The 24,502-nt window shown below is 39.1% G+C and overlaps 1 protein-coding gene across 1 annotated transcript in view; it reads right to left on the minus strand.

The window, feature by feature from the left end:
* Window positions 1–24,502, minus strand: part of wdr27 (WD repeat domain 27) — a gene marked incomplete at both ends in the record, with an annotated part of 70,864 nt that overhangs the window by 24,910 nt on the left and 21,452 nt on the right. The window contains 3 exons of the mRNA XM_079842250.1: window positions 360–458; window positions 9,582–9,684; window positions 17,653–17,750. Coding sequence (XP_079698376.1) covers window positions 360–458; window positions 9,582–9,684; window positions 17,653–17,750 — 300 coding nt within the window. The remainder of the gene's footprint in view (window positions 1–359; window positions 459–9,581; window positions 9,685–17,652; window positions 17,751–24,502) is intronic.

The raw sequence follows: 24,502 nt of genomic DNA on the forward strand, positions 1-24,502 counted from the left end.
GGTTTTGGAAAAGAGCTAGATTTTAATGCTGGCAAGGCAGCATAGTATTGATATTTGCCAAATTTTATATTTATCAATATGGTCTGGGAATGTTCTAAACTCCTAACCAATTACTTTGAAATCTCATAATTAAATAATTAATTAAACCCAAATCATGTACAAAAAAATGGTGCAGTTGGTCTTTTCTTACACCTATTCGCACACTGAATAAATGCAATTAGAGGAATTAAACCAAAGCCTAAAATGACCTAAAACTTTAACACTTGGTCTTTAGCTGCTTTATAAGCACTGGAATAGTTTCAGTAAAATGTATTGTTTTAGAGCTATCGTTTTATGAGTTATTGTTTAATATCGTTTACCTCTGGATTGGCAGGGTTGAAAGCCACATTCAGCACTGTTTCAGAGTGTCTCTGGAGCTTATGGAGAAAGTTGCTGCTGCGTGTGTCATATATATAGGCCTGTAAGGTTAAAGGACAAAGTATCATCAGAATGATCAAAGTGTCAGCACATGAAGCACATATTATCAACATCAATATTAACAAAAAGGCTTGCCTTATTACTACACATTCACACACTTTGTAAAGAAACTTTCACACACTGGCATCAGCGTCTGAGAGGCCAAACATGCTACCTCATGTTGCATACTGTATTTGTGTTACCTTGTAAATGTGCAAGTCCAGGGTTTACAAATAATACAGTGCATCCGGAAAATATTCACAGCGCTTATATTACAGTCTTATTCCAGAATGGATCAAATTAATTATTTTTCTCAAAATTCTACAAACAATACCCCATAATGACAGCGTGAAAAAAGTTTGTTTGAAATCTTTGCAAATTTATTAAAAATAAAAAAAACAGAAAAGAACACATGTACATAAGTATTCACAGCCTTTGCCATGACACTCAAAATTGAGCCCAGGTGCATCCTGTTTCCACTGATCATCCTTGAGATGTTTCTACAACTTGATTGGAGTCCACCTGTGGTAAATTCAGTTGATTGGGAATGATTTGGAAAGGCACACACCTGTTTATATAAGGTCCCACAGTTAACAGTGCATGTCAGAGCACAAACCAAGCCAAGAAGTCCAAGGAATTGTCTGTAGACCTCAGAGACAGGATTGTATCAAGGCACAGATCTGGGGAAGGGCACAGAAACATTTCTGCAGCATTGAAGCTCCCAATGAGCACAGTGGCCTCCATCATCCGTAAATGGAAGAAGTTTGGAACCACCAGGACTCTTCCTAGAGCTGGCCGCCCAGCCAAATAGAGCGATCGGGGGAGAAGGGCCTTAGTCAGGGAGGTGACCAAGAACTGGTCACTCTGACAGAGCTCCAGCGATTCTCTGTGGAGAAAGGAGAACTTTCCAGAAGAACAACCATCTCTGTATCACTCCACCAATCAGGCCTGTATGGTAGATAAGCCAGACAGCACATGACACCCAAAACAGCACATGACAGTTTGCCAAAAGGCACCTGAAAGACTCTCAGACCATGAGAAACAAAATTCTCTGGTCTGATGAAACAAAGATGGAACTCTTTGGCGTCATGTCTGGAGGAAATCAGGCACCGCTCATCAGCTGGCCAATACCATCCCTACAGTAAAGCATAAAAATCTGCTCCAAAGCGTTCTGGACCTCAGACTGGGGCGACGGTTCATCTTCCAACAAGACAACAACCCTAAGCACACAGCCAAGACACAAAGGAATGGCTACGGGACAACTCCGTGAATGTCCTTGAGTGGCCCAGCCAGAGCCCAGACTTGAACCAGATTGACCATCTCTGGAGAAATCTGAAAATGGCTGTGCACTGACGCTTCCCATCCAACCTGATGGAGCTTGAGAGGTCCTGCAAAGAAGAATGGTAGAAACTGCCCAAAACTAGGTGTGCCAAGCCTGTGACATCCTACTCAAAAACATTTGAGGCTGTAATTGGTGCCAGAGATGCTTCAACAAAGTATTGAGCAAGTAATGGGCTGTGAATTCTTAAGTACATGTGATATTTTTTTAATTTTGTATTTTGAATAAATTTGCAAAGATTTCAAACAAACTTTTCACATTGTCATTATGGGGTGTTGTTTGAGGAAAATAATGAATTTAATCCATTTTGGAATAAGGCTGTAACATAACAAAATGTGGAAAAAGTGAAGCGCTGTGAATACGGATGCACTAACCACAAATTAACCACGGTTTTCCTTCAAATCCATAGTTTAAGTATGGTATTTGTGTGGTTATACAAATGGTAATCAATACACCAAAAAAACATGGTTTTACTATGATAAAACCATGGATATTTTCGAAAGGGTATGTCTGTGCGATACAAAAGGACAGTTTAAATCCCTACATTAATTATATATAAAAAAAGAAAAACAAAGTTGTTTGCAACCGCAACTTAGACTAGTTGTTGCAGCCCTAGTTTACATGGTGTCAACAGAGGTGAACTAAAAGCTTGCGTCAGCGCAAACCCTCTTGCCGTTAAACTACTGTCAGGATTTACTAAAGACGAGCAGTGAAAAATTGGCTCTGAAAAGGCATGGAGACATGACCTGACCTTCTGCATATGTATTTGTAGGAGTTTCCCTTTCAGACTCAAATTGTATTTAAATGAATCACGCAAGGTGGTTTACTAAGGTTTGCACTCGTAAATTTATTGGTGTTTACGCTATTATTTACCGCCCAAAAAAGCACATCTTAAATCAGAAGCAAACGGGATTGCGTTGGTCATTATGGAAATGATCCAGCGGCGTCTGTGTTCTTTCATTTGCGCATCATCCGTAGATCACTTGCAGAACTTACCACTCCCATTGGTGCTTTTATGGAATTGCGCTCTCATGCTAATTTGCCCTGTTTAGTAAATCTGGCTCTAAGTCTGAACATAGCAGAAGACAGGTGCATTTAGAACTTACAAACACTAGTAAATACTAAAAGCGCATGAAACTGTCAAGTAGTGTACTTAAGTTACAATAGCGCTCTCACACTGTAAACGTTTGTGGGCGCATTTTTTATTACTCGCTTTTGTTGTTCGCCTCCCTCCGCCTATCGCAAAAGTGCGTATAGCGAAGAATGACCTCAGAAAAACCTCAGTAGGCTATAATCGCTCATGTTCTTGGCCTATTATTGCATCGATGCAGAATCGTGCATTTCTGCATCACAATGCATTGATTAATTTCAACATCCCTAAACAGTATGGCCTGGTTTCAGAGACTGGGGTTAGATTAAGCCAGGATTAGGACTTAGTTCAATTAGGACATTTAAGTAGCTTTTATAAAAATTAAACATTATTGGTGTGCATCTTGAGACAAAGACATATTTTAAAGGGTTAGCTCACCCAAAAATGAAATTCTGTCATTAATTACTTACCCTCATGTCGTTCGACACCCGTAAGACCTCCGTTCGTCTTCGGAACACAAATTAAGATATTTTAGTTGAAATCTGATGGCTCTGAAAGGCCTCATGAAGCTTCGAAGCGTTATGAATCAGTGAGTCGAATCATGATTTTTGAAATTTGCTGAAATTTGGCGATCCAAACTGCTCATTCGACTCACTGATTCATAACGCTTCGAAGCTTCATGAGGCTGTGTTTTGAAATCGTCATCACTATATAAGTCGTTATTTAGGGGTTTTTTGAGCACAAAAACTATTCTCGCCGATTCATCGAGTTATTTTAGAACCACTGTAGTGAGATGGACTTTATAACGACGTCTTTAGTACCTTTTAAGGGTCTTGAGAGTGAACCGTGCATTGTGCCAATGGAGGCCTTTCAGAGCCATCAGATTTCAACTAAAATATCTTAATTTGTGTTCCGAAGACGAACGGAGGTCTTACGGGTGTCGAACGACATGAGGGTAAGTAATTAATGACAGAATTTTCATTTTTGGGTGAACTAACCCTTTAAGATATGTCAGAGCAAGTTATTTTCAGTTAAAACAGTTTAAACATGCATTTTAGTCTGGGACTAGGCTTAAGCCTTGTCTGTGAAACCAGGGGTAAGAAACATAAAACCAGATTACATTTAAAAATGCTTTTTTAACGACACAGAGAGATGGGTGCATGTCTAACTATGGAATTTTTTTGAGAGCATGTGGCAGTATTTATAGCTAAAAAAAAAAGGCAGATCATAACTCAGTTATTGATCAAATAAATGAAGTTTGTGTAACTTTCAAAAACATAATATCTTAAAGACCCCAAACTTTTGAACAGTAGTGTAATTTTCTTCAACCAGGGTTTACAGCATCATTTACATCATTAACAAATGTATGAAAAGGTAAATAATACCATACCTAATTAATACCTGCCATTAACCTAGATAAAAAACATGAGACGTATCATAGCAGACTGGTTGGCTTCCTCCATATGTTTCTTATTCAGTCCTCTTAGGAAATACATTGAGTGTTCTGTGGAAGACACGGGTCTCAGTGCCAGAAAGAAGCCAGAGATCACTAACAGGTTTTTGCAACATTCAATTATGTGTATATTTAAGGCATTTAGCAGATGGCCTTATCTAGAACAACTTACAAATCAACTTCAGCTTCACATGCAAATCCAAACATGGTCAACAGTTAGGAAGCCTGTGAGATCTGCCGACACTGTGTCCAAAATGTGACAAAGCAACATTTATATTAAAGATTTTATCCTAATCAGCTGCCAATGGCATTTTGTCAATGGCTGGCTTTTATGTATATTCTCTTGACATTCCTCTACTTATTTCTGTTTTTAAATGGATAGCTCACCTAAAGTTCTATGACATTTATTTCTTCTGTGGAATGTGAAATAAATATTTAGAAAAACATCTATATTTAAAAAACGTGTTATATTTTGTTCATACAATGAAAGTCAACAGAAAAAAGATTTTCCACCGAAGAAAATCAAAGTGACATAAGTTGGGGTAAATGATGCCATTTCTTTTAGTTTTTTTGATAATTCCCTTAAATTACTTCTGACAGATAATGGCAACATGGTTAAAAAGCACATTTACAATGTGGTTAAAAGCACAATGTACCACATTTTCCATGTTTTTTATAGCTTAAAATAATAAGGCTTGGGATTAATGTAGTAATAAGGTGGCAATGAAGTTCTTTTTCTGTGATTGTCTTGTGAAATATAAAATGCTTTAACAAATTCATCTGGCTTATCGAAGTCTCAAGACAGATACTACTGTTCTCTCCATTCGGCTTCCAGGAAACACTGGAAAGCAGGCGGTGCTGCGGAGATCTTCTCAAAACTGTCCTGCTTTACCCAGTGCCGGCGATTAATAACAGCTATCAACACGCACACATTATTCCACTGACTTGAGCAAAGACTAAACACACATACACAAACAGAGCAGAGACTGCATTCCTCCCACACTGGCAAAGAGACACATATGGAAAAGTAATTTGATTGATTCAAAAAGACAAAAATAAACAGAAATAATTCAGTTCAAAATATGTATCATAAGAAAAAAAGAAAGTGTCTGCTTTAAATGGCAAGTTTGTGTAAAACCTGATGATCATGCTCTTTATTTGAGAATAAACCAAAGAGCATCTTGTGCTTCATTGGAAGCAAGAACATCTGACCATCTGTATAAAGACATTCCCAATCCATTTTATTCTAAACGAGTCAAATTTTATTTGATTAGTGACCTAGAAATATTGCTGAATCTTAAATATTTTGCTGTGAATCCTAAATCTAGGTCATTCATTAGCGTTCGCATGAACCAAAACCCAGTATCGCGAGTCATTTTTCATGAAATTGTTGAGTAACATCCACCGTTTTTTTCAAGGTCAATGGGACAATAGCTTTTTTTTTCTCAGAGCTCTTTTAACATCAGAACACCGGGAAAGTATGGATACCCCACTGTTTTCCTCATATGAGTGAATTGTTTTGACAATCCTGGCAAAGGACACAAGATATGGAGAAGCTCAGCAGTAAATGTGATGCAGCTGCTGGATATGATAAGAGATACTCAGAGGGGGAGAATTAAAGAGGTCAATGGAAAAAGTGGTCCAGTGAAACAGGGATGATTGTAGGTTCCTCTCAAACTCCTTCTAGATAGAATTTGTGGTGTAACTTTAATGCACAGTTCAATGCAGACTATCTATCTGTCTGTCTTTATGTCTGTTTGTCTTTGTATCTATCTAGATAATTGTATGTTCCTCTCAAGCTCCCCCCTATACATAGCGTTTGTGGTGTAAATTTAATACACAGTTTAAAGGCACAATATGTAATTTTTGGCCACTAGAGGTCACTTATTCAAAACAAACTTGATGACTCCTTGATTTCGCGGAATCATGGGAATCCGACGGGACTTGGGTAGAAAGCATATTCATGGATAAGCTAATGTATTAAAGCAGCACTAGGTAACTTTTCAACCTTTATAATATATTTTCAAGACTCCTTTTGAGAATACATCGACTTACAATAGGTTGGATGACACGTCTGCCATAGCCTGACGGGGTCTGTATCGTTTTTAATCGTACTTTTAAACTTCGGGTTTCGGGTAGTAACCCGAGAACAAAAAGAACTACAAAATTCGACTGCTTTACGGCATATACGTCACTTCCACCACCACCCCCACTTCCTTAAATTCGGACGTGCGAGCCCAACTATCATTTGTTTGCAGAATGTTATAGTCATGGCCAAAGCAGCACAGAAAAATAAGAAAGCAAAGGTTTTGTCGGAGGACAGCAAAAAGAGGAAACGAGAAAGGGATCGGATTAAAGGCAGGACGAGGATCAACATTGGGCCAGCGTTTGTTCGTTGGCGTGAGCTGAAGGAGGAGGGTCTACATTCTTGCAAGTAAATACATAAGACGAACAAAATCATATTTTAGGATACCTAACATGTCTGTGATATTTGTTTATTTGTCTTGCCTCAAGCCATAATGCAAATCGATTTTTCAAATTTGCAGATTAATCTATGGTAGCTTGATATTATAATATTGACGATATATGGTTATTACCTACCACTCAAACATTGAATTGAAGTATCATATAGATTCTGTAAAACGGGGACCAAAAGACTAGGCTACTATAATGACGCTGGCTTAAACGTGAGCATCGTGATCATTTGGTGTTTGAAAAAAAATAAAACCCATGAAATGATATTCATGTGACATGCTGAAACATATGCCACTGTAACGTTACCTGGGATGAAGACATTTCACACGCGACGCAAGCAGAACACCTGCATGTGAACTCCTCCTGCAGTGTTCAGGGCTATCACGGCGCATTCACACGGGCCGAGAAGCATTGACGCCGATGCCCCGTGTGAATGCGGCGTCATGGTTGTCATGTCAATAAATGCACGTGCGATGCATCCCCTGATGAAGGATGACAGAGTTTACGACAGTAGTAGAGGACAATACTGTTTCCCAACTGTAGGGGGACCCCGAGAGCAAAAACTACCTAGTGCTGCTTTAAAGGGGTGGTTGCATGCGATTTCACTTTTTTCACTTTAGTTAGTGTGTAATGTTGCTGCTTGAGCATAAACAGTATCTGCAAAGTTACAGCGCTGAAAGTTCAATGCAAACGGAGATATTGTCTTTTAAAGTTATGGCAGTTTATTGCCTAAAAAAACGGCCGGTTTGGACTACAACAAGCTTCATCCCGGGTTGGTGACATCATAAACCCTTACTATTAACATAAACACTGCCCCCGCGAACACGCAACAAAGTGGGCGAGGCCACGTCGCAGTCATTACGAAAGAGAGCTGTTGCAGAACTACAAACTACATTTGGCCATCTAACCAATCTAAGATCATTGCGTTTTCCGGAGGGATGGGCTTCATAGAAGCAGGAAGCAAACGAGCCGTTCAAAGGACAGTGGAGACAGCCGTGTGGAATAAAGGTAAAATATAAGAAAAATACGGCGTTTTAAAAAAAAGTATTAAGACATGTTATACTGCGATATAACAAAACATGGAACCACCCCTTTAAAGATTTATTAACGTTACTGTAGTATGAAGAAGGGTGGGGCTGAAAGTTGTTGGAGCAGAACGAGGCTACTGGAGCGATTGCTAATGAGAGACAAGCGTGACACACGGCTCGAGAGCGGTGGACTTTTATTATGCCGCAGACGAGCGCTTCCACTTCTTCTGGTCATGCGTATGTGGGGTAACGCAGCATTGTTTTATCATATTAGATAGTGTGTTGAAACTTATGTTATAATGCTACTCTGTGCATTTGCTCGTCGGCTACTATGAGACACTTGTTGCATACTCAGGGATGCAAACGGGTGAGGGGTAAAAAGGTGAGAACATTGCGTGGATAGAGAAAACATTCTCCGAGGTCAGGTTTTTAAAAAATATATATTTACTTTTCATGCTCATTTCTAGTCACTATTAAGTATCTTTGCATCTGAATCCGTACAGCTGTAGCAGCACAGGACTATGATTCTGCTGTACGGAACTGAGGAAGAACCAATGAAGGAAAAGTTTGAAAAGTGTTCTAATTGTTCTATATTCAATATTTAAAAAAAACGACTGAACGAATGAAACATGGATTCTGAACGGACCTCTTTTTGATCGTGAATTCTCACCGAAAGGTGAGGAGTTTGCATCTATGCACACTGCAGTGAGCTAGATTGATATTAGGCATGGTAAATCATGGTACTTGCGGTAAATCATAAAAATTGGATTTAAACAACAAGACTAACTGTGTTGAGCTATATAACAAGTTAGTTTTCTGTCAAAAAAATTGATAGACGAAGTGCGAACATTAAATCCGGGAAAAATTTAACCAAGAACCAAACATTCTTGGAAACATTTGGGAAAATGATAGACTGGGTAAATTGATTTGATTTCGCCCTGCAGCTCAGTCTGGAGACCTGTACATTCATTTCTACTGCTTCTGTTACACTTTTGCGGGAACCAATCACAGACTGGCTTATCCACCTGGCGCGCTATTGGTGGGTTTAACACGATGACGATAGAGAAACGGTGGGTCTTTGCCCGTTGATCACGCCTCTTGTGGTCTGATTGGTTGAAGGGCTATCCAATTGCGTACAGAGTCATTTGAATTATGCTCGTTTATCACGCCTCTTGTGCAGTAGAAAATACATAGCAGACTCCACAGACCAATGTTCAATCTTAAATTGAGCTTGGTCTGGTGAAAGCCAGACAAGGAAAATTTAAGAAAATATAAAAAAATATAATATAAAATATAACATTGTTCTAGAGATTTTTGGAAAATTTTAATAAAGAAATCTTACATATTGTGCCTTTAATGAAGTCTTTCTATCTGTCTATATATCTATCTACAAAACCTATTCTTACCTACTGTATAATGTGAGAAATGTGGTATTCGGCAGACCTGAATGGCGGTTTTATTACCTCTGTCAAGATACACAGGCTCACACTGGGCCAGGTAAGGATTATCTGATTTACAATTATGCTGAACATTCTGTACAATGCTTGTGAAAAATGTAGAGGTACTATGAATTATTGGTCTTATGACTTCTATTACACCTTGTGCTCATCATGACACCATAAAACACTCCACTTAAGCAAGGAGAAACTATTCTCAATAAACACATGGAGAGGATGAGCTGAAAGAACAGAGACAAGGGTTACAGGACATTGTAGCAGGAGATGTATTAAAAGTACTCACACAATGGTCCTCGGAGCCAGTAGCTATGAAACGACCACAGGGTGAGAAGGCTGCAGTGCAGTGAAGAAAGCGGTTAACATGGCTCTCATAGCGGCGAGCACACCTGACAGAGATGGACAGAAACAAAGAGACATTAATCAGTTGAGTTTTGTGAATAATTCTAGAATGTGGGAGCTTTGTGAATAAGCTCCAAGAGTTTGACATTAAATACTATATGCTAAAGTGGCCCAAATTGCATTGATTCAAATATTTATCCAATAGGATCCACTTCTTTGTCTGTTAAGCAGCTGAAAAAATGCATGTCTAGGCTAAAAAGACATACAATATAATTGACTATTACCAAATTTGAACACATTTGATTTGTACACACTGTGCATACATTGTGACCTGTCAGAAATGATTATCTGGAAAAAGAAAAAGAAAACACCAAGGAAAGTCTTTGGCATGAAAAACAAAAGGGTCATCAGTCCTTAAAGTGGATCTGTTTAAGATCAGCCTTTCATTGCCAGGCCTGCTTTTGGCTCTCTCTGTAGACCTCACCTCCTTTAGAATGTAAATATTCATTTAGCAGACACCACTCATCCAAAGCAACATAAAGCACATAGGAACTATCTTCTAGAAACACTGTGATGACTAAGAAAACATCAAGTATGTCCAAATACACAAAATGATTTTCAGTGGAGTAGGGCAACATGTCTGGAGTCTGTGATTTCTTCATGAAGGTGCTATCAAGCAGTCAGGAACCATGTTTCATCTTGTGGTCCAGAGGGATTATGTAAACTAATGTGGGAAGAAACTTCAGAAAGCACATGAGACGATGCTTCACTTCATTACTCCCATGCTGGGGGCTGTGTTTGCAATTGCCAGACCACATTTCCCTGCATTCTTTTAGTTTATGCTTAATGATGGAGGAAATTATATATATATATATATATATATATATATATATATATATATATATATATATATATATATATATATATATATATATATATATATATATATATATATATATATATATATATATATATATATATATATATATATAATTATTTCCTTATTGAACATATTGACCTACCAATACATTTAAAAGCAAACCACATAGGACAGCTTTCTGGGTCAATGTGGGTGAGATGTAACAACATGGAATTCTGGGATTACTGGTGGAGCATGATGGGTTGACGTGGAGCCCAGGCCCCTATACAGCGGCTGATGGAGATTTTATTTATTTTGAAGGTGACTGTATTCAGTCTGTTTTGTGTCCCTGCACAAGTCTTTTTCCCCAGGCTGATTTGAACTATAAGAAACTGTGTTCCTGCCCTGCCTCCCACTCCCACCTCTAAAAGTTTCAAGTCTCCCTAATAAGAACTGTATGACTGTTCCATGTCGGCTAAGAGGGTTGTTCAGAAAATATCTGCCTGTTCCGTGTCTGTCAAGAGTGGTATCCCTGAGTAATGTCTCTGTCTCTGTCCTGTGTCGTTCTAGAAAATTTATTTAAAAGTTCCTGTCTACACTGCCCAGTTCTCTTGCCTGCCTGCACTGTCTTTCAGCCCTTTAGCTATTCCCACACTGGCTCTGCCTCTGTGTCTGGTTTCGCTGGGTACTTCGAGTTTGCCAGTACAGCCCAGGAGTGTTGACCGCATTGCTCCACCCAGATCTCTGTGCCTGTCACTCCATCTCGGCCTGTTGACCAGTCGGCTCAATCTTGGCTCCTTGTCCCTTCAGCTACGCCTGGGACCATCCTCCCTACAGCTCCACTGGGCTCCCTCGTCCCACCGGCTTCAACTTGGTCAGTCATCCTTCTGCCTGCACCACGGACTTCCGGGACTTCAGCTGCGCCTCATCCCTCCACCCCTTTGACTCCGTCAGGCTGTTCCTTATCTCCGGCACCACCTTGGGCTTCGGTCGCTTGGCTTTTGCTTCAGCCCTCTGCCCCCCTGGCTCCACCTCAGTTGCTTGTCGCTGCGGCTCCGCAGTGCCCTCCAGGACCAGTCCCGTCAGCTCTTCAGCTCCGCTTAGGTCTCCAACCACCATGGGCTCATTCTCGGTCACTCGTCACCCTGGAAAGACCTGCCAAGATGCCTCCCTGCCACGACTCCACCTTGGGCCGTCATCATGAGACTGCTGCTGGGTGTTCCACCCTGGCATCTCCCACCTTTGTCACCGCCCAGATTTGTTCTGCCTTCCCCGCCCTGGCCTGGCTCTGGTTTCCTACGTTGTCTGCCCAAGCCCCCTCCCACCCTCCTCTGTTGGACTCTTGTGTTTTTTGTGAATGTTATCAAGGGTTATGTTTGATCCGTTTGATATTGAGTTGGTTTTGCACTGTTTTCTGTCTGCTTCTATTCACTCCTATAGGTTACTCATTGTGTAATTAGTCATGTCAGCTGTGTCAAGTTTCTTTGATTAGTTTACTGTGTATTTAAGCCCTGTGTTTGGTTCAGTTAGTTGTCCGTTATCGTCGTGATATGCTTGGTTGTTCTGTTAAATGCCGAAGAGTTTGTTCCCAATCCTGAGTGTTTTGTTTCTTAAGTTCTTGTAAATAAAGTTAAGCTGCTACAATTATATCCATTCACCTCATCTTTGCAACCCACCCATAACAGCATACACAATTTTTTAAATCCACAAATAGGAAATTATCCTTAGAGCTTAACCCTAAGCTTTTAAAAAATATATATATATAAACCTATGATTTGTGCCTAATGACATCATTATGCCATTAAGGAAGTCACAAAAGGGGCATATAAAGTGATTTAATGCTAGAGCCATAGAAGCAGCCTTTATGGAGCAGCACAACCATATAATAAATTAACTCTTTTAATGAGACTACATAGACTGCCAAAGCATGGTTCTGTCCATGCAATTAAAAAAACACTCAAAAAAAAAAAATTCTGGCATAGACACAACCATTCAAAAGATATTAATATAAAGGTTAAAATAAATTGGACTGAAACAGGAAAAGAATCATGGAACTTCATGGAAGAGCTTGCCTGAGGTTCTTGCTCATCACATGAGTTCGGTCTGGTTGTTATGTTTACTGTGATTGCTTTGTACGCCTGTATAAATCTAGAGTGCTTTTCTAAGGGTCTTGGTCTCAATTCACATTCTGTACAAGCCAGGTTAATCTGCTTCTCATTACGAGGGAAGATTATGCTTTAAGAGAAAGAATAAACAAATTTATTGTATAAAGCCCACATATTTTCTTCACATTTAGTCAACCACCAGAGCGGAAACAAACATAATGCCAACCGAAGAGCCACCACAGACTCTGCAAGCATCTTTAAAAATCAGAATGAAAATGCCAAGCAGTAACCAGCAAGCAGTCACCTAGAAGTCAACTACATAGAAGCGTGCTAACAACCACATAACAGCATCTTCTCTGACTTTGGTTATTCAAGGGGTGAATGACTATAAAAAAGCTGCCTGGGGACATTGCCATGATGGCTGCTGAGTGAGCTGGATGGGAGTCAATCCCAAAAAGATTTAAAGAATTAATTCTCTGAGGCACAAGAGTCCATTCTAAAGGTTGCGGTTGTTTAAATTCGTTCCCTGATTGATTTGAGGATTCTTTGTGTAGGCTATCATAATACATGTAACTACTTGTAAATGTAGATGAGCGGTGTGTTATTCACTTTGGCGGTTGTTATCTGGGAATAACATTACGCTGGAATGCGCGATTGACCAATCAGAATCAAGTATTCCACAGAGCCGTGTAAGAATTAGCTATAACAACTTAAAATTTAGTGTTAGAGTAACTTTCCTGAATTTAACTTGAGAAAACTCAAATATCCAAGTTGCCATTTAATACAGCTCTTAAGTTTACTGAATTTAAAATTAAGGCAGTGTGAAGACTTACTTTTTTAAAGTTTTAAACCATTTATTTTTTACGCTGTACCAACACTAATTCACCAATAAATAACTAATGAAATAAAAGCTTTTTAAAAGATGGCAGCTATGAAAGAAATTAATTAAGGATGTACAAACAGCAGTGTTGGGAATAACGGCGTTATAGATAAACGGCGTTACTAGCGGAATTACTTTTTTCAGTAACGAGTAATCAAACGAATTACCGTTTCTACCGTTACAACGCCGTTAGCGTTACTGAGGAAAAAATGCGCCGTTACTATAATTGAGCTCATTGAAGCGGTTTTCATCCGAACAAGCTCTCTGTCAGTCGGACCTGCAACACGCGTGTGTGTGTGTGTGCGGGCGTGTATGCCATGCGTGTTGGGGGTTGGGTTGGGTGGTACACATAACTGATGATGATTGGTGGGTGGGAGACAATGTTGAGGTTGATAGGGTGAGTTCACACACACACACACACACACACCTTTGCACAGTCAGCGATGGCAGTCCAACGACTTTAGCTTTCGCAAACTGGAAGTATAAGCGCTACTTTTCCCTCGTTGAGGTGAAAGGTAAGAATGTTTATGTAACGTGCAGCTTATGCCCAGGAAGAAAGTCTCTCCACGCCGGTGGCCAGTAATTCTATTTCTAATCTAATGAAGCCTCACGTCATCACAGCCACAACATTAGTGGCTAAAAACCCAGGTGATAACGTGAGCTCCACTACCAGAGGAGTAGTAAAGAAGTATTGATACTTTTTACACAATATTTACACTATAGTAGGTCTACTGATAATATTTACAATAATATATTGAATTTGATAGGTGTCTCTCACAATGTCCCACAGCAACATTACAATAGTGTACATTAATGTACAATGTTTTATAATAATAATTTATTCTATTTAGTGTCCAATTCATTCATTTAACATATTTAATATTGGGGGCATCCAAGTTATTTGACATATTTGAACATTTAAAGAAAAAAAAAAGTAACACATTAGTTACTTTCCCTGGTAATTAGTTACTTTTATAATGATGTAACTCAGTTACTAACTCAGTTACTATTTGTAAGAAGTAACTAGTAACTATAACTAATTACTTTTTTAAAGTAACATGCCCAACACTGACAAACAGTGAAAAATGCTTTGACAGTGTGTGTTGACTGAGTACCAGTGTCCCACCGGCAGTGCCCTGACCTCCTGTGCAGCTGAAGACAGAGTGAAGCTTCATAAAGAGTTTTTAGAAAGTCTTCTTGAAGCACTTCAGAGTCTCTTGCCAGTATTTCTCATACATAATTCAAAATCCAGAGGACTGCTGCTCCCCTTTTAGTCTGAAGTTCAATATACTACTGTATACCTATAAAGGAAGAATTTCCATTGTCATTTGCAAAACATACAGTCCCAGAACAGGCAGAGAAGGGTGATGTGGAAGATCACAAGCCTAAGTCTTCCAGAGCTCTTTGGCTTTTGGCTGAAGGTTTTGTCTTGGCCTGTGGAATGATGTCACTTGTGCTTTAAATGAAGTCTTGGGGGAGATAAATCCATTTCACGTGCTTGAAGTTGGAGCACTGTTAAAGAGCCAGCCATTGGAAAAATGGAAAATACACATAAAATAGCCTGTGCCGAAAGACTCCATTGCCAGACCTCAGTTTGTCAATGACTGCAGGCAAATGATGTCAGTAATTCTCACATATGCTCCCGTCCATGTTTCCCGTGTTTGACCTGCATTTATCTTTAGTATTTTGTCTTAAGTATTTTTCATGGTTTCCTCCCTGTGACAATTTTCCTTTCTCTTTTCCACTGGAACTAATCCTTCAAAGAACTGAAAAAATATGCTGTCCTGCAAGGTTGTTTTTAGGCAATCAGTGTAATGACACCATTTTCCTATGGCTCAAGAATGGTTAGTCACATGGTTTTTACAACTAAGGTGATTGGCTCGAAAACATTACGTGGTTCTATTAGCAAAAATGGTAGAATTCGACTTAGCAATAGCAGAATTTGTACTTCAGGGGGGTATGACAGGAGAAAAACTGCCATTGATATGAATGGGAATGCTATCAGATTGCTTTCTAGGTAATACAGACCTCCTTGGGGAGGAAAGTGTCGGTTATGAAACGTACAACATGTTTGCATAACATATCAAACTCTTTTATTTTAAAGATGTTAGTTTCTGCAAGGATGGATGAAGTTGTTATATGCTCCTGACCAGAACTTGACCTGGAACTCGGTGCAAATATTTATCAAGGCAAGTAAAAAGTATTTGACAAATTCTGGAGTCTGCAAGTAAGAGCAGGAAGATCTAAGATCCAAGCATAATAGAATGAAGGATGTATACTGCAAGTATAGAAGCAATTCATACCATTTCACAAAGTGAAGGAATTAAAAGAAGGACAAGTCTTACGTCAACTACTTTAGTTGTCCTTATAAGGGAAATAAAACTGAGTGGATAGGTTCAGGTGCAGAATATCTATACGGACATGAAATATCACTAAGTAAAAGAAAAAGAAAAAATATGTTCAGAGTCTGGAACTTTCCGCACTGATTCCTGTACCTGCAGTTGTTGTCTCTGTTCTAGTTTTGTTTCTCCCTTCACAGGAGGACAAATGAGTCCAAAATACTTTTTCCACCCTGATGCATTTACGGAGTGTTCTTAAAGGAACAGGCCATTCAAAAATGAAAACCTGACATCATTAATCATTAATCTCCCGCTCCATCACTAATCTCTGTTTTTTCCAAACTAGTGTGGAACAGCAGATATTTTATAAAATAAGAACATTCTGACCACTCTTTTCCATATAATGAAAACGGATGGGGACTGGGTTTGCCAAGCTCCAAAAAAAACCCCACCATAAAATAGTTTTACCAAAATGTTTTATAGCTAATAGTCTGAAAAAGGTGACTAGTTCGTAGAAACTAATAAAAGCTTTAAGAAAAAAAGCTAAGTTAGCAATGTTATGTTACTGTATGTATACACACACACACACACACACACACACACACACACACACACACACACACACACACACACACACACACACACACACACACACACACACACACACACACACACACACACACACACACACACACACACACACACACACACACACACACACACACACACACACACACACACACACACACTATACATATACATACATACATACATACATATATACATGCATACAAAAAAATAATTACAGTAAAATTCTTTTTGAGTAAACTGTTCTTTTAAGAGCACTCTGGAAACACATCAAGTTAAATTGACATTTCTGATTTCTCCTACGAAGAAAGAACCAAAACCAGGACAGAGACAGAAACTACAAGTACAAGAATCTGTGCTTAAAGTTCCAGACACTAAAAACTCTGAAAAATGTGTTTGCAACATCATGGGTGAAAAGATGATATTATGTCCTATTACTTTCAAATGATAAATGGATAAGAAAACACAAGCACTATATAAGCACATCATTAATTTTGAATTAAGATTAAATTTAGAATCACTAGAAGGTTTATTTTTCAGATAGCTTTGGTATCTGTGCCTATTTATCTATATATTTTACTTGGTCTTATACAGACCACAGAGGGACTGTGAAAGAAACAGCATTGCTGAATTCACTCCACATAAAGCAGAGTGGTTACTGTTAGGTCAACTGCAGGGAGGGAATTCTTTCCAGAGTCCATTTGGCTGAGGTCCGGGCAGGCTCAGCTTCTAGAGAATCTGGAAATTTTGGATTCTCCGTTTAAATGATATATGTACCTTTCTGACTGGCCCTAATCCTGGTTGTTCTGAACGATCTTAAGGGCATTATGTAATGGTAGCATCCCGCAAACCTATAAACAACCTGGGATTTGACTGTTATTCACTTCTCTGAAGGATAGGTAATCAGCGATTTACTGAGGTGAGACATGAATGTATGCTAGTCTGGAAAAAACATAACTTGAGCAACATATGTAGAAGGCCAATTACTCAAATAGTCAACTTTAAATCATCATACATTTCAAAATGGCACAAAAGTAGACATTTCATCATCTGCTCAGAGGTGATATATAATAATGTTCTGTAAACTGAAGCAAGGCAGCTAACTAAATCTTTAGAATATTGTAATATCAATCAAAAGATAACTGCATAATTCAACATGTAGGTATTGGTAAATGGGGTGAATTTTATGTAGTCTTGCCCTCTTAAAGTCTCAGAAAGGCAGGGAAAGGAGATCAAGGGCTTACCTTGCTGTGCGCAGGTCCCACAATTTCAGACCGTCCGTTATGGCACTGCTCAGGAAGAGATTGTACGATTCCAGGGCCTGTGTACAGAATGGGGACCCCTGCAATAAAAGAAACAGAGGAAAGAATCACACCTAAATAAATTGGCACAAAATAAAATCACAGGAAATCAAATATCCTGAATAGCTGAAACATTCCCAAAACTGCCAATAACTAACAAGGACACAATGAGGACATCAACACCTACAGAAGATACTAAATGACAAATGTACATTGTCTTATAAAAGCCTTTAATTAGCCTGATATTCAGAGAGAATATAGCAACTTTTTAAGTTTTATTTGTGATTTCATTAATCTGTGAGCTGCAATATCATGCTAAGCTTTAAATACACACGACTGTTCAAAAGTTTGAGTATTGAAAGAAGTATTCTATGCTGACCAAGGCTGCATTTATTTGATGAAATTACAATAAAAACACTAATATTGTGAAATAATATTACAGTCTAAAATAACAATTATCTATTTTAAAATGTAATTTATCTTCTGATTTAATGTAGTTTAAAAAGTATTCCTGTGATGTCAAAGCTGTTTTTTCATTACTTCAGTGTTCAGTGTCACATGGTCCTTTGGAAATCATTCTAAAATGCTGATTTGGTGCTCAAGAAACATTTCTTATAATGTTGATAATAACATTTTTGTGGAATTCGTGATACATTTTATTAGATAAATGTCTTTACTGTTAGTTGATCAATTTAATGCATCCTTGTTAAATAAAAATATCTATGATATTATAAAAAATCTCCAAATGTCATTTATTTGGTCTAAAGTAGCTCACTCATATAAAACTACTATCCTAAATAAATACATGCTTTCAGCATCCTTGTTAAATTTAGTTGTCATAGATTGACAACTGACCGGTCATAGAAAGAGGCATGAATTTGGCAGGAAATTGCAAACAAGCTGCCCGTGCACGCTTAAAGCGCGCAGACTTTCCAGAGCTGAAGTTCAACCGAAAAGCCAGAAAAGTCCACAGAATGGAAATTTAATATATTGTGGAAGACCGGTGAAACCATCTCTCTCCTGCCCTAATACAAATAAAGATGGTTAAAGTGTCCTGCTTCACTACTCACACACAATTAGACATTCATCAGAAATATTCTCTACGAATGTAGCTTTAGAAAGAGGAACATGTTGCCCATGGAGGAGAATGTAGAGTAGCTGAGAAGAGAAAAGGTTTGTTGTAGCTCATTTACAGCTGGCAGGAATTCCCAGTGATCAGTTCTCTTGATCCCTCTAGGCGTCTCTAATGCGTGGGCTTCTTGTTGGAGGATTCCATATGTATGTAAGAGCCAGGTTGTGTTATTGTGAAGAGATCAGACTTACAAGTCCAGCAGACAATGTGTAGCGTGACTGGAGGTTGGTATGCTGGTATGGAAAGTGGCTGCTCAGAGAACGTGGGAGAGTGCCCGCTAGCTAAAGCCATTATACTGCGTTAGATTAGTTATTCCAGTCCACTGTCCACTTGTGTACCCAACTAATCTCAGTTGACCCTCTCAAACTGGGGAGTATCTGGGGCAATGAATCTGCAAAACACGTGATACACTGCTCTCACGTCATACAAGACATGAGATTGGAGGTCGGTAAGGGCAATATACCCTACAAAAGCCTTAGTTCATCCGGTTGCATTTTTTGATACTCCTTATTTAAATATACAAATATAAAATAATGTTTCAGTACATTTTGTAGCATTCATCGTAGCAGTAATCATGATCAAATGATAGACACATGCACTTGCACAGATGGTTTCATGGTTTCCACAAAACTATTAAGCAGCACAACCATTTTCAAAGGTTTTCCATTTTGTGATAATAATAATAAGAAGAAATGTTTCTTGAGCATCAAATCAGTATATTAGAATAATTTCTGAAGGATCATGTGACACTGAAGACTGGAGTAATGATGCTGAAAATATAGCTTTGCCATCACAGGAATACATTAATTTTTTAAGAGGGATCCCCTGGTGTTAAAGGTCCCATGGCATGAAATTTTCATTTTATGAGGTATTTCAACATTAATATGAGTTCCCCTAGCCTGAATATTGTCCCCAAGTGGATAGAAATGTTGATCGGGGTAAAACCGAGTTCTGGCTGTCTCTCTCTGCCTTTGAGAAAATGACAGGCCCGACTAGCCAATCCTGAAGCCTCCTGGTTTGACGTCCAAGCAGGCACGGTTTCCTCCCTTTCCCCCGCCCAGAGAATCTGGCACGCCCATGCAAACACTCGAGAGATCATTAACGTTACTTGTGAACGAGTGAACACTGGCAGTTTCTCAGTGTTTGGATGTACAAATGAAAACAGAAGTCTTTCTTCAGTTCCTTCTGATCTGTGATCAGTGATTTCTGATGTGTAGCTAATTATTTATTATTTGTGGACACGCAGCGGCTTCTCTCTCTCCCGACAGAACGGTGTTTTCGTGTTTTCTATCTTGAGAGTCAGTGTTTTTGTACGTCCTCGTCGCGTCTATCTGTTCTTAAATGTGCATACAGTCTTTTCTGTTTAACATCAGCAGTCACATCTTTAGAGATAAACTTCACACACGCCGAAGCTCGGCCTCCAACATCCCCGACCCCCAGTACTGCATCTGGCCCACAGCGGAGGCACCAAACGCGGCGTGAGATTAAGCAGAAGGAGGGTAAGCGTGAGGGTATCTGGGCTAGGCTAGCCAGCTTTCCCCACAATAAACTGGATTACATTCGATTACAGCTGTTGTGTCTTTGTTTGCGCTGTGTAAGTTACTCAATGCGCGTCAACGACGCTATTCATATGTTTGGAACATATCTAGAAATAATGCTATATTCAACACTTACTAACTCGTTCATCTCGCTGTAATGATACATTGCATGTGTTACAAAGTTGGTAGAATAATGATGAAGAGGACTCGGTGTGACTGGGACTCGTGTTTATTCAGAACTCTCAGATACAAACACAATAAACTCGCGCTGACTTACAGCGCTCTCATAACTCGGTAGTTACTATAAATAACTTTGTTAGCAATCGCTTCGTCTCCGTGATGTCCGGTTCGCGAACGAATCATTCTTTTGAATCGGTTCTTTTTAGTGAACCGAACCAGTTCACCAAATCGGACTGAATCGTTCTGAACGGTTCGCGTCTCGAGTCAGCGCTGATCCATAATTTACTAAAGTTACTAACTTTCTGACATGAGTGACAGTCCCTCCGACTAGAAATAAACTAATAACCTGAAGTATATGCTAGTAACTACAACAGTTCACCCTGAACTGAGACATGCTGAGAGAACTGATGAGAAGTGAACACAGGTCCATCCGTCTCTCTGGCAGACTCGTGCCTGCTCGTGCCTCGTTAAACCACGCCCCCTCCGCTCATTTAAAATGCAAAGATGTCAGCCAATCACAACAGTGGGCGTTTTTACTGAAGTCTCACAGCAGACACGCCTCTTGAAGCAGGGCATTCAGCCACAGGGCAAACAGCAGTATAGAAAAAATGCCTTTTATTTCTAAATTATGACATTTTATGATGTAAAAATCATACTAATAATATAAGTACACCTCAGGAAACACTATAAAATAATAGAAAAATGCCATGCCATGGGACCTTTAAGAGTTGTATGGCTTAATATAACATAAATTATGTCTCTTACTGAAATATGTAGTAGAAAAGCCATGAAAGATCTACGTTATTTAAAAAAATCAATGGGCGGCGCCATTTTGTTGTCAATGACGTAGAATGGTTGCACTCGGCAATCAACTGGCGTTCCCCTTAGCTATTTTTACCACAACACAACTCGAAAAATGTAAAAAAAAGAGTTAAAAGAAACAAACAAGGAATTGCTTTGTAATTGCATCTAAAACACACACACACCAACAGATCGGCGCCCGTGCGCACACATACACACACATATCTGACATATCTTGTGACCTATCACACATATCTTTTTTCATCTTGATGATTGAATGAAAACAAGTGAGTTAATTCGGACAGCCATTGCGTGTACGTCGACTGTACACTCGGTATTGCGGTGCAATGTGGGATTGAATGAGTGCACTCAATAATGTCCACTATGGTTTCGGACACAACGAAAATGGCTGTCCCCTCAAATAATGCTCTATTTGAGGGTATAGGGGGCGATTTCGGATTCAGCCAGGAAGAGTGCTGGCCTGCCGAATCGGAACCAGGTGACAAGTTAACCCTCATGTATAACATTACAGCTGATTGAGCGTGTGTGTGTGTGTGAGTTTGTGTGCATGTGTTTGAGTGAGTTTTAAATGCAATTAAAACGCAATTAATTGGTCTTGTTTAACTCTGAATCATTTTTCGAGTTGTGTTGTGGTAAAAATAGCTACGGGTAGCGCCAGATGATTGCCGAGTGCAACAATTCTACGCCATCGACATAGAACGCAAACAAAATGGCACCGCCCATTGTCCAAATATGTAATGGATTTTTTAAATAACGTAGATCTTTCATGGGTTTTCTACTACATATTTCAGTAAGCCATACAAGTCTTAACACCAGGGGATCCGTTTAAATATTAAAATAAAAAACAGTCACGTATTTTAAATTGTAATAATATTTCACAATATTACTATTTTCACTGTATTTTTCATTAACTAAATGCAGCCTTGGTGAGCAGAAGTGACTTAATCTCACTTTCAAGTGAACGGAGTGCAATAGTGGAGTCCATGTGGGTCTAAACACAGTTTCACAGATGCAAAGGGATAGTGTGCAGACGTTCGTAAAACATCACCCTCTACAGAATGTGCTTACCCAACATGCTTGGCTTAAGCAAGATCCTCCCTCAGCTTATTTCATGTTTCCATCCTAATCTGTAAACCTGAGGGATTTAGACCAAGATACTCAGTAAGATAAATGGGACACGCGAGACCTATAACTTAGGCCCACCTTGGAAAACCTCACACAACTGTGGTTTGGATTATCCCAACTAAAATGGTGAACTTTTATCCTTCAAATAAGAAGACATCATTTCTCGCATAACGTTCCAAAAGGCCTTATATAAAGTGAGGATGGGAGTGCCAAACTGCAGAGAAAATTTGGTTTGGAAAATGAACTTGTTAAGCAACTCCAACACATGCTGAATCCGTTCATAATCTTTCACTCCCTTCGAGGATGCCACACATCAAAGTTAAGGTTAAACTTGGATAGTCAGAATCATCTACTTCTTCCTCCTGACTACACTGAGCTCCTGTTCAAAGCAGCCTGAATAAAGTAATATCTGGGTGTGGACAGTAGTATTAGCATGGGCCCCCGTTTCCCCTCGCTATGATTTCCCAGCAAACAAAACTCATCCAATCAGCTTCATTAACTATAATTATCTTTAAGATGAGGGCTCAGTCAGTATTTCCTTGGTATTGTTTCTGAAAGTGACTTCATCATGGTTGCTATGGATATGAGGTTAACCCAAGAGCAATGTGAGTCAGAAGCAAAGCGTCTTACTTTGGGTTTACAACAAACCCAGAGCACAGTCTAGCCTCTCAATAAAAATACATACACTGCCCACAAACAGCTTAAGTGGTTTGTAATTCCAATTTTAGTGTTGTAGCTCAAGGGTCACCACCAGAATTGAGTCGTGTGCACCTTGTAAATGACTACTGAGGTCAGTGAAAATTCGGAGTGAAAAGATCACTGGTCTCTCTGCAGCTTGAGCGTCACGTGACTGCTTTGTTTTGAAAATGGTGGAGACAGTCACGACAAAAAGTTTTAGAGGGTGGAGTAAAAGGCTGGGTGTACATACTTACCCTTGCCAGTAAAAAATGTTTTGAAAGAAGTCTCTTATGCTCTCCATTCATCATTTATTTGTTAAAAATACAGTAAAACTGAAATATTATTAATATTTTAAAGAAATGTTTTCTGATTGAATGCATTTTAAAATGTATTCCTGTGATGGCAAAGCTGAATTTTCAGCATCATTACTCCAGTGTCACATGATCCTTCAAAAACCATTCTATGTTGATTTGGTGGAAACATTTGTGCTGCTTAAAGAGCACCTATCATGGAATTTTGAAATTTACCTTTCATGTAGTGTGTAACATAGATCTAAGTGAACAAAAACATCCTGCATAGTTTGAAATATGACAGTGCACCGTATATATAGTTATTTTCTTTCAAAAGTAAGAGTCGACTCTGAGTCATTTTTAAGAATCGTTAGAAGACCGAAGCTTTTTCTCTGACTAGATGACGTCAACTTGTCAAGTTATTTGAATACGATACGCCCACTTATTGCGCTCCAAGACGCCAGTGAAAACTAGAAAACATCATGGCGACGAGACGCTGTGTTCTGAAGTGCGACTCAAAAGCAAACTTTTTTCATCTGCCCAAGGATGAGCATTTGAAGACTAAGTGGCTTGAAGACAAACCATACATCGACGCGATTGAGTGTTTATTAATCGTCAAATGTATGTTTCGCGATCTCAGGAAGCTTTTATTATGGACTTCTATTATGGCACATGGTTCTTCTTCGTCTGTCTGTACATGGACTACATGTGCACAGAGCGCCCTCCGGCTGCCAGTATGAATTGAAAACAACACATAAGAGACTCAATCGCTCATGATTAGGCTATCTGCGCATTTTGAGGAAGTATTGAATAAAAATACTCCTCTGTTTAGAAATTTGACACAGACATATGAGAATCTATCAATATGTCTCCTCATCTGCACACTTTTGAACTAAAAGCCCTGAGGGATGATGATTTGTCGCGAGTGTTCGTGAGGAGAATAGAGGAGTTTTTTTTATGAATGAGATCAGCTGAGGCTCATATTACAATCAAACGGTACAGACGCGGTTTTCATATTCATAACTCCT

Source organism: Gobio gobio (assembly GCF_949357685.1).
Source record: "Gobio gobio genome assembly, chromosome: 18".
NCBI classification, from domain to species: domain Eukaryota; kingdom Metazoa; phylum Chordata; class Actinopteri; order Cypriniformes; family Gobionidae; genus Gobio; species Gobio gobio.